This window comes from Oncorhynchus gorbuscha, linkage group LG25 (genome assembly GCF_021184085.1).
Source record: "Oncorhynchus gorbuscha isolate QuinsamMale2020 ecotype Even-year linkage group LG25, OgorEven_v1.0, whole genome shotgun sequence".
NCBI lineage: Eukaryota > Metazoa > Chordata > Actinopteri > Salmoniformes > Salmonidae > Oncorhynchus > Oncorhynchus gorbuscha.
In genome coordinates this window covers 21,634,140-21,645,311 of record NC_060197.1, presented here as the reverse complement: position 1 = coordinate 21,645,311, position 11,172 = coordinate 21,634,140, and the positions used below count along the sequence as shown (strand labels likewise).

Here is an 11,172-nt window from a genome sequence, read left to right as displayed (position 1 = left end):
GTGAGAGCTGGCAGCCCTGGATGTCCCTGGAGAGAAAAGTATCTCTGTACTCCCCTAACCCCAGAGAGTACAGCCACGCAGCTACCTCCTCACTTTCCCAACTCTCTGCTATAGCCACAGACACAGACACACGCACACGTGCACACAGACAGACCAGCGCAAAGAAACACACATATAGATATACAAAAAGAAAACACACCGATACTGAAAGTTCACATTCCAGAAGAGGCTGCTGGGGGGAGGACGGGCACATAATAATGGATGGAATGGAGTTAATGGAATGGTATCAAACACATGGAATCAATGTGTTTGATACAGTCCAATCTATACCGTTCCAGCTTTTACTATGAGCCCATCCTTCAATTTAAAGTGCCACCAGCCACCACTGACAAGGACACTGAAAGTTCACGAATCCACGAGCATGCATAGGTGAACTCAAAGAGAAACAGAATCAAACAAGAGAAAATAAACATACAGAAGCTACAATATAGAGCTACACAGCATTTAGAGCAGGCCAGGGCTATTCATATCTGGAGCCTGATTGTCCCCAGCAGGCCGTGAAGTAGGGGACTCGCCTAGACTCTTACCTGACTGTTGCACCAGGCCACAATGTACTAAGCTGTGGCTGTGGTTGTATGGAGGTTAGGCCTTAAAGCAGGGACTCGCCTGGATCCTTACCTGACAGAGAGCTGTTGGACATCTGCTTGTGGAGCTTCTCTCTCTCCTTCCTCACCTTGGGCATCATCTTTAGCTTCATACTACTCTTGCCACTCACTCTCACAGAGTCCTGGAAAGAGGGAGGGAAGAACAGAAAATGGAAGAATAGAGGGAGGAAGAGAAATAATGGTGTGGTTGAATAAAAATGACTTCTGCTGTTGTCAATCCATGTACAAATCAGACCTGGGTTCAAATACAGTTGTAGGTATTTCAATTACTTTTCAATAGATTTCAAAACAAGTATTTAGATAACGTTAATTTGAAAAAACAAAACAAGTAGTCAAATATTGGAATGTATTTGAAAATACCATTTGGAATGTATTGGCATGTATTTACAATTACTTCAAAAACATTTCGTTGGACGTATATGAAAGATGGTATTATCCCAAAAATATTTGAATGCATTTGAAAATAGTTGTGAATGTACATAGTAGTAAAAAAACAAACATCTACTTAACATGTATAGGTCTTATTTCACTGTTTCATCACAATATGCGGCCCATACTTTATACTTTGGTGTCTCATGAAAGAGATGCTATGTTACATTTCAAAAACATCAGTGTTTCAAAAAGCTCCTTGGACATTGAACTGAGATCTGGTCTGAAGATAAGCCCTCCAATGCTGAAAAGCTGCTCCACAGCTGCGAAGTGTATGTACTCAGCAGCAACTCTACTCAGTGTTGGACATGTGTGACTGTGTGTCTTCCAGAATTTCAGAGGATCAGTGTGGCGCCGGTAAATTTTGTGGCAAGATCATTGATGTCTGCAGTAAGTGCAGCCTTCTAAGTGTGATTGCACCATGCCAGTTTAAATTGTGAATCCAAGACTGAGGCAATCTGGTATGGTTTCTTTTGCTCATAAACAGTCAGGCGCTTGTCAACTTCTTCCAGGTTTTTGGACAAGCTTTCCATTCTACCTGGTAGAGCAAGTGAGGAGCTGTTTAGTCAGTCCTCTGATACATGGAATGATGTAGCTGGCTGTGACAATGTCAGATCCTTGCACTCTATCTGTGGCAACCTCAAAGGGGGTTTGGATGTCCACAACATCATCACATCATCATTTCCGTTGAGAGTTCTACCTTGTGGCTGGTTGCAGACGATTCTCCCCTTCAAGGTGACCCTGTGCAAATATTGCTTGCTGTGTAGTGGGAGACAATGTTGGAGGCTTTGGAAATGGCTTTGTTGTGGTTATCTGCAGATTTCTAGGCATCTTTCACAGTGAGTTGTAGTGTGTGAAAAGCATATTTCATGCTGTGGAAAGTGAACTTCATCAAGGTCAGTGGAACTTACAGACCTTCCTCCACTTCATCATCGGTATCCTCTTCTTCAGCGGATGTGTCGTCTTCAAAATGAGAAAAGGCAACAACGATGTTAATGGCGTTATAGTTGACCACGGTGTTGACTTTGGTTGTAGTAATCCAAGATTTCCGCAGACTGTATGTGTTATGGCAATGCATTCTCCAGTATGGCGGCCTTTGAACCGTTTACATGCCAGCATTACACTGTGAAGAGTCCAATTCTGTAGGAAGTGCCATGCCTTTTAGAGCATAACATTTGACAGTTTTTGAAAAGGGTTTCAAATAGTATTCAGTGAAGTATTTGAAATTGGCAGACTATTTTTTTTTTTTTTTTATTGTTACAAATAACCATTAAAACAAATAAAAATAGAAAGAATACACAGGAAAAATAACATCTTAAATAACAAATACACATGTATTTCAACCCAGGTCAGGTGCAAATTGAGCAGACAACTTTACCAAAGACACACAAACACACCCCCAACCTTTACACTAGGGTTTCCCAAACTCGTTTTGGTTTTTGCCCCAAAACTACATAGCTGATTCAACTGATCAAAGTTTGATGATTAGTTGATTATTTGAATACAGCAAAAACCAAAACGTGCACACCTTGAGGTCCCAAGGATCACGTTTAGGAAACCCCATCTTACACACACACTCACATCCACTTCCTCTGAGCAGTGCATGGCAGGGCAGATCCAGTGTATATCATCTAGCTTGTGGAGTTCAGCACTCAGAGAGTTGAGAGTAGAGAGAAGGTCCTCTTCCTGGGGAGAGTCCAGCTAAAACAGAGCGGGGGGAGGAGAGCCGGAGGGGGGGGCAGGGAGGAGAGAACAGGGAGGAGAGAGGGAGTGGAAGAGACCAGTAAAATATACTTACATTATCTATTACGAAACCTTTTTCACACTACTGAGCCGAACCAAACAGAACCGAGCTAATTAGCCTAATCTGCACTGGTTTGGTCTGTTCACGAATTCACCATGTTTGCTGGGACAGACAATGTGAAAATAAAATGTCTGATCCAGCACAGTAAGGTTTGGGTTTAGCCTGGGTCCTGGGAACTGTTCTGCTATCATTCCACTCCTCCCCACACCTTGTCATGCAAAACAATATGTCAATGACAAGGAATGAAAGGAATGTTAGCAAAACAGGTTCTGGATTTCAGGCTAGTTGGGGTTGGCTATAGTGCAGTGGTAGAGTTTATAGTATACCAGTAGTTTTCCCTCCAGCAGCATCCTGGTCTCCAGCTGAAGGACTTTACTGCTGTTCACAATCTCCACTGCTGTACTGCGACTCAGACACTGAAGAAATAAAACATACACAAACTATTGTATTGGGTACTTCAGCATTTCAATTACGATAGGTTAGGAGTTAATCGTAACCCATGACAGTGTAGTTTTGTTGCCCCCTCAAAGTGTTTCCCCACAGTGGCTGCTGGGTAGTGTAGTTGTCTCTTCCCCAGAGTGGCTTCTGGGTGGTGTAGTTTTATGTCCCCGCAGGTCACTGCTGGGTAATGTCGTTTTTGTTCCCGCAGGTGGCTGCTGGGTAGTGTAATTCATTGCATTCAGAGAGGCTGCTGGGTAGTGTAGTTTAGTGTAGTGACGGCTGGGTAGTGTAGTTGTCTTACCTCAGGGCTGGATGGTTTGGAGGGGAATGCTTCAGTGAGGACCATGGCACTAGCATTGACAGCATGGGCTAACTCCTGTTCTACCAGTTTGTGGGTCTTAGCTGCCTCTCTTATCCTACAGGAAATAAACATAACATCGTATTATATATCAAAATAAAAACAAATACAACCGAAGAAAGACTTGAATTGTAAGAGCTCTATTTTCCTCAACATATTTACATTTTAGAAACATGTATGTGAGAATTTGGGGAGCACTTTATTATAACTCCACATAAAATAAAGCATTTATAATGTATTTATAAATAGTTTATACATCATTTATAAAAAATAAATAAAAAAATTCAATGTCAGCAACCTAGTCATTCACACATTTATACACAACTTTAAAAGTATTTAATAATGACCAATAAGATATTTAATGTAGGTCCTTATAAACCATTTACTAATCATTAGTATTTTTGCGTGGCCTCATCTAAAGTGTGATCTATTTATACATTATAAATACTTTGTAAATGTTTTGAGTGACCCTTGTAATTTATCACAAAAAATGGACATTCCAGCAGTACCTGATGCTCCTTAAGATTTAAACAATAAGCACACAATACAGAGGATGCTTAAGAAAATATATTAAACATTTTATTTGAAAACAGTCACACTATTGTAATAGTGTGATGTGTAACTTCAGACACACTCCATGCTGAGTGAAATAATGTTTTTAGTCCAAAAATGTGAACAAACGATTTTTGACAGTGAATTTTCTACCAAAATCAAAGTGTGGATTGCAATCACTCTATAGAGCAGTGTAATCTCAGTTAAACCAGAACAAAAATATTGTGTAATTTGGTCCGATGCATGATTAAGTCCATAAGTGTTCCGCTTTGTCTCCACCTTCGCAAAAGGAAACTCTCAGCCAAACAACACCACACACGAATTTCACCGCATGCGCAAAGCAGTCAAAGTTTAAGCCGTGCCTTTCCCAGTCCTGGTACAGTGGTTCCTCCTTAAAAAGTTGCCTAATACTGCAGCACACTTTGCTTTCTATGACAGATTTCTATGTCACGTTATTTAATTGTCAGCCATTTTTACCATTAATGCTAGTTTGTGCTAGTTTGACGACCAGCTGGCATCTTTGAGAAGCATTTGAGTCTTCAATGTTGGAATTATTAGATCATTTGCTATGAAGCCCCTAAATAAGATCTGGTGCAACCAATTACCTTCAGAAGTTACATAATTAGTCCACCTGTGTGTAATCTATGTGTCACAATCTCAGTATATGTACACACATGTTCTGAAAGGCCCCAGAGTCTGCAACTCCACTAAACAAGGGGCACCATCAAGCAAGCAGCACCATGAAGACTAATGAGCTCTCCAAACAGATCACTGACAAAGTTGTGGAGAAGTACAGATCAGGGTTGGGTTTTAAAAATATCAGAAACTTTGAATATCCCACGGAGCACCATTAAATCCATTATACAAAAATGTAAAGAATATAGCACCACCACAAACCTGCCAAGAGAGGGCCACCCTCAAAAACACACAGACCAGGCAAGGAGGGCATTAATCAGAGAGGCAGCAAAGAGACCAAAGATAACCCCGAAGGAGCTGCAAAGCTCCACAGCGGAGACTGGAGTGTCTGTCCATAGGACCACTTTAAGCCATACACTCCACAGAGCTGGGCTTTATGGAAGAGTGGCCAGAAAAAAAGCCATCGCTTAAAGAAGAAAATAAGCAAACACATTTGGTGTTTGCCAAAAGGTATGTGGGAGACTCAGCAAACATATTGAAGAAGGTACTCTGGTTAGATGAGACAAAATTTGAGCTTTCTGGCCATCAAGAAGAACACCATGTCTGGCACAAACCCAACACCTCTCATCACCCTGAGAACATCATCCCCACAGTGAAGCATGGTGGTGGCAGCATCATGGTGTGGGATGTTTTTCATCGGCAGGGACTGGGAAAATGGAAGGAATTATGGATTGAATTGAAGGAATGATGGATGGCACTAAATACAGGGAAATTCTTGATGGAAACCTGTTTCAGTCTTCCAGAGATTTGAGACTAGGACGGTGGTTCATCTTCCAGCAGGATAATGACCCGAAGCATACTGCTAAAGCAACATTGAGTGGTTTAAGGGGAAACATTTAAATGTCTTGGAATGGCCTAGTCAAAGCCCAGGCCTCAATCCAATTGAGAATCTGTGGTATGACTGAAAGATTGTTGTACACCAGCGGAACCTACCCAACTTGAAGTAGCTGGAGCAGTTTTGTCTTGAAGAATGGGTAAAAATCCCAGTGGCTAGATGTGCCAAGCTTATAGAGACATAACCCAAAAGACTTGCAGCTGTAATTGCTGCAAAAGGTGGCTCTACTAAGCATTGACTTCGAAGGGGTGAATAGTTATGCAGAATCAAGTTTTTTTTGGTGTTATTTCTTGTTTGTTCCACCATAAAAAAATATTTAGCATCTTCAAAGTGGTATGCATGTTGTGTAAATCAAATGACACAACCCCCCCCCCCAAAAAAATCAATTTTAATTCCAGGTTGTAAAGCAATAAAATAGGAAAAATGCAAAGGGGGTGAATACTTTTGCAAGCCACTGTAAATGGGGGACTGAGTGGTTCTGGACTGGTTCCGACTGACATTTTGGTGTACAAAGTGCTCTGTGAATGTTGTTGGGTCCTGTGCCTTACAGTGCCAGAAAGCCCCATCTGTCTGCTCTCCACTACCACTCTCTCAGCGAAGCAGACTTGAAGTGTCAGGTTTCAGACCTTATAGTGGCATGTCAAATTTTCTGGCCTATCCAGACAAAGAATATATTTGCTCTTCCTCTGAGCGAACGGACCCCAGTCTTGGAGACGGCATATGAGCATGTGAAAGGGGACAATCTAGCGAATCCAACCGTTGTGGTTTCATCTCACTGTGATATTCTCAGCCGGATTTAGAGCTCTCACCATGAAAAAATACTAAATCATTTCATAGAATTTAAACAAGACCACTTTCACTTGGTCACAGATGGACAAAATCAAGCTGAAGTTGGAACGAGTCTGCACACCGCTTAGACGGCTGCTCAGTGGACGTTTATGATAAACTTCTCTGTTATCACTTATATGAAATGGTGCCAATATTGTACTGTCACTAAGTACTGTGTGGTCGTAAATATTTTACAGTCATAACAAAGGTGAAATCTTATAGTAAGTTGTTCATAATTTGATTGTTACTATATACATGAGTGAACAAACTGGACTTGCTCTGTTCGAGAATATCCTATCGACGGGACCTGAAGAACTGTATGTTTCTTGGAGTCGTGGTATGTCAACGACATGGATAATATACATCTTGCTGGTTTTTGCATGCATCGTCAAGACTGGACAGCAGCCTCGGGTAAGATGAAGGGAGGAGGGGGGTGTCGCTTTGTTAAAAACTGCTGGTGTGCGATCTATAATGTTTAGGAAGTCTCAAGTTTTTGCTTGCCAGAGTTAGAATAACTCATGATAACCTACACACATACGATTTACCAAGAGAGTTTTAATCTATATTTTCCATTGCTGTCTATTTACTGCCACAAAAAGATGCTAGTATAAGAGTGCACTCAGCGAGATGTTTTGGGCCATAAGCAAACAGGAAAATGCACATCCCAAGGTTTCCCATGGCTGGTGATTTTAATGCAGGGAAACTGAAATTTGTTTTACCTCATTTTTACCAGCCCGACACCTGTGCAACTTGGCTACACCTGCGCAACTAGGCTACAAAACTCTAGATAACCTTTACTCCACACACAGAAATGCATACAAGGCTCTCGCTCACCCTCTCTTTGGAAAATCTGACCATAACTTAAGCCAACACCTCCTTTGGCCTCCTTTCCTTCCAGTTCTCTGCTGCCAATGACTGGAACGAATTGCAAAAATCGCTGAAGTTGGAGAATTATATCTCCCTACATCTAACTTTAAGCATCAGCTATCTGAGAAGCTTACAGATCGCTGCAGCTGTACACAGCCCATCTGTAAATAGCCCATCTGTAAATAGCCCATCCAATCTACCGACCTCATCTAATTTTATTTATAATAATAATAATAATAATAATAATAATAATATTTACTTTTTTGCACACCAGTATTTCTACTTGCACATCATCATCTGCACATCTATCACTCCAGTGTTAATTTGCTAAATTGTAATTACTTAACTACTATTGCCTATTTATTTCCTTACCTCCTCACGCCATTTACACACACTGTATTTTGACTTTTTATATTGTGTTATTGACTGTACGTTTGTTTATTCCATGTGTAACTCTGTGTTGTTGTTTGTGTTCTTACTGCTTTGCTTTATCTTGGCCAGGTCGCAGTTGTAAATGAGAACTTGTTCTCAACTGGCCTACCTGGTTAAATAAAGGTGAAATAAAAATTAAATAAAAAATCCTCATTATTCCTGCTTACAAGCTAAAACTCAAAAAGGAAGTACCAGTGACAAGCTCAATACAGGACTGTTTCGCTACCACAGACTGGATTATGTTCCGGGATTCATCCGAAAACATTGAGGAGTTTACCACATTAGTCACTGGCGTCATTAATAAGTGCATCGACATCGTTGTCCCCACAGCGACCGTACGTAATCCTGCTACGACATCTGATGAGCCATCAAACAGGTAAAGCATCCATACAGGACTAAGATCGAATCCTACTACGCTGGCTCTGATGCTTGTTGGATGTGGCAGGGCTTGCACACTATTACAGAGGGAAACTCAGCCGTGAGCTGCCAGTGACGACAGCCTACCAGACAAGCAGATCACCATAGTTCCTGAACGACAATGTCTAAATGACTATCGCCCCATAGCACTCACATCTGTAGCCATGAAGTGCTTTGAAAGGCTGGTCATGGCGCACATCAACACCATCATCCCTGACACCCTGGACCCACTCCAATTCGCATACCGCCCCAAAAGATCCACAGATGACGCAATCTCTATTGCACTACATACTGCCCTCTCCCACCTGGACAAGAGGAACACCTATGTGAGAATGCTGTTCATTGACTACAGCTAAGCGTTCAACACCATAGTGCCCTCCAAGCTCAGGACCCCGGGACTGAACACTGGATCCTGGACTTCCTGACGGGCTGCCCCCAGGTGGTAAGGGTAGGCAACAACACATCTGCCACTGACCCTCAACACGGGGGCCCCTAATTGGTGTGTGTTAAATCCCCTCCTGTACTCCCTGTTCACCCACGATGGCATGGCCACGCATGACTCCAACACCATCATTAAGTTTGCTGATGACACGACGGTGGTAGTAGGCATAGTCACGACAACGATAAGACAGCCTATAGGGAGGAGGTCAGTGACCTGGCAGTGTGGTGCCATGACAACGACCTCTCCCTCAATGTCAGCAAGGCAAAGGAGCTGATCGTCGACTACAGGAAACGGAGGGCTGAGCACGCCCCCATCTACATCGCACATATGCTGATGCTACTGTTTATTATCTATCCTGTTGTCTAGTCACTTTACCCCTACCTATATGTATATATCTACCTTAATTACCCTGCACATTGATTCGGTACTGGTACAAACAGTGTAGTTATTCCATCCGCCAGGAAATCAAACAAGCGAAATGTCAGTATATAGACAAAGTGAAGTCGCAATTCAACGGCTTAGACCAGACGGGTCTACAGACAATCACTGACTACAAAAAGAAAAGCAGCCACATCACGGACAATGATGTCTTGCTCACAGACAAACTACACACTTTCTTTGCCTGCTTTGAGGATAATACAGTGCTACTGATGGAGCCCGCTACCAAGGACTGTGGGCTCTCCTTCTCTGTGGCTGATGTGAGTAAGACATTTAAGCGGCTTAACCCTTGCAAGGCTCCCGGCCCAGACGGCATTCCTAGCCGCGTTCTCAGAGCATGTATAGACCAGCTGGCTGGTGTGTTTACAGACATATTAAATCTCTCCCTTTCCTAATCTGCTGTCCCCACATGCTTCAAGATGGCCACCATTGTTCCTGTACCCAAGAAGGCAAAGGTAAGTGAACTAAATGGCTATTGCCCTGTAGCACTCAGTTCTGACATCATGAAGTGCTTTGAGAGGCTAGTCAAGGATTATATCACCTCCACCCCACCTGTCACCTTAGACCCACTTCAGTTTGCTTACCGCCCTAATAGGTCCACAGACGATGCAATTGCCATAACATTGCACACTGCCCTATCCCATCTGGACAAGAGGAATACCTATGTAAGAATGCTGTTCATTGACTATAGCTCAGCATTCAACACCATAGTACCCTCCAAGCTCATCATTAAGCTAGAGGCCCTGGGTCTCAACCCGCCCTGTGCAATTGGGTCCTGGACTTCCTGATAGGCCTCCCCCAGGTGGTGAAGGTAGGAAACAACATCTCCACTTCACTGATCCTCAAAACTGGGGTCCCACAAGGGTGCATGCTCAGACTCCTCCTGTACTCCCTGTTCACCCATGACTGCGTGGCCATGCACGCCTCCAACTCAATCATCAAGTTTGCAGACGACACAACAGCAGTAGGCTTGATTACCATCAACGACCAGACAGTTTACAGGGAGGAGGTGAGGGCACACGGAGGGTGGTGTCATAAAAACAACCTCTCACTCAACCTCAACAAACCAAAGAGATTATCGTGGACTTCAGGAAAAAGCAGAGGGAGCAGCCCCCCCCCCCCAATCGATGGGACAGCAGTGGAGAAGGTGAAAAGTTCCTCGGCATACACATCACAGACAAACTGAAATGGTCCACCCACACAGAGAGTGTGGTGGAGAAGGCGCAACAGCGCCTCTTCAATCTCAGGAGGCTGAAGAAATGTGGCTTGTCAACTAAAACCCTCACAAACTTTTACAGATGCACAATTGAGAGCATCCTGTCGGGCTGCATCACAGCCTGGTATGGGAACTGCACGGCCCACAACGGCAAGGCTCTCCAGAGGGTGGTGCAGTCTGCACAACGCATCACTGGGGGCAAACTACCTGCCACCGATGTCACAGAAAGGCCAAAAAGATCATCAAGGACAAAAACCACCGAGCCACTACCTGTTCACCCCGCTACCATCCAGAAGGCGAGGTCAGTTTAATGTGCATCAAAGCTGAGACTGAGAGCTGAGACCGAGAGCTTCTATCTCAAGGCCATCAAACTGTTAAACAGCTATCACTAACATAGAGAGGCTGCTGCCAAAATAGACTTGAAATCATTGGCTACTTTAATAAATGAATCACTCGTCACTTTAATAATACCACTTTAAGAATTTTTACATATCTTGCATTACTCATCTCATATGTACAGTATATACTGTATTTTAAACCATCTATTGCATCTTGTCTATGCCGCTCGGTCATTGCTCATTCATATATTTATATGTATATATTCTTATTCCATTCCTTTACTTAGATTTGTATGTATTAGGTAGTTGTTGTGGAATTGTTAGATTACATGTTACAGATACTGCTGCTCAGTCGGAACTAAAAGCACAAGCATTTCGCTACACTCGCAATAACATCTGCTAACCACGTGTATG

The 11,172-nt window shown here is 42.9% G+C and overlaps 1 protein-coding gene across 4 annotated transcripts in view; it reads right to left on the bottom strand.

Moving 5' to 3' along the window:
* The window catches only part of si:dkey-172j4.3 (diacylglycerol kinase delta), a 133,693-nt gene that overhangs the window by 22,940 nt on the left and 99,581 nt on the right, over positions 1 to 11,172 (bottom strand). For all 4 annotated transcript variants that reach the window (XM_046328051.1, XM_046328053.1, XM_046328052.1 and 1 more), the window contains 4 exons: positions 3,641 to 3,755; positions 3,225 to 3,314; positions 2,676 to 2,795; positions 679 to 787 (listed from right to left, as the gene is read on the bottom strand). In XM_046328051.1, coding sequence (XP_046184007.1) covers positions 679 to 787; positions 2,676 to 2,795; positions 3,225 to 3,314; positions 3,641 to 3,755 — 434 coding nt within the window. The remainder of the gene's footprint in view (positions 1 to 678; positions 788 to 2,675; positions 2,796 to 3,224; positions 3,315 to 3,640; positions 3,756 to 11,172) is intronic.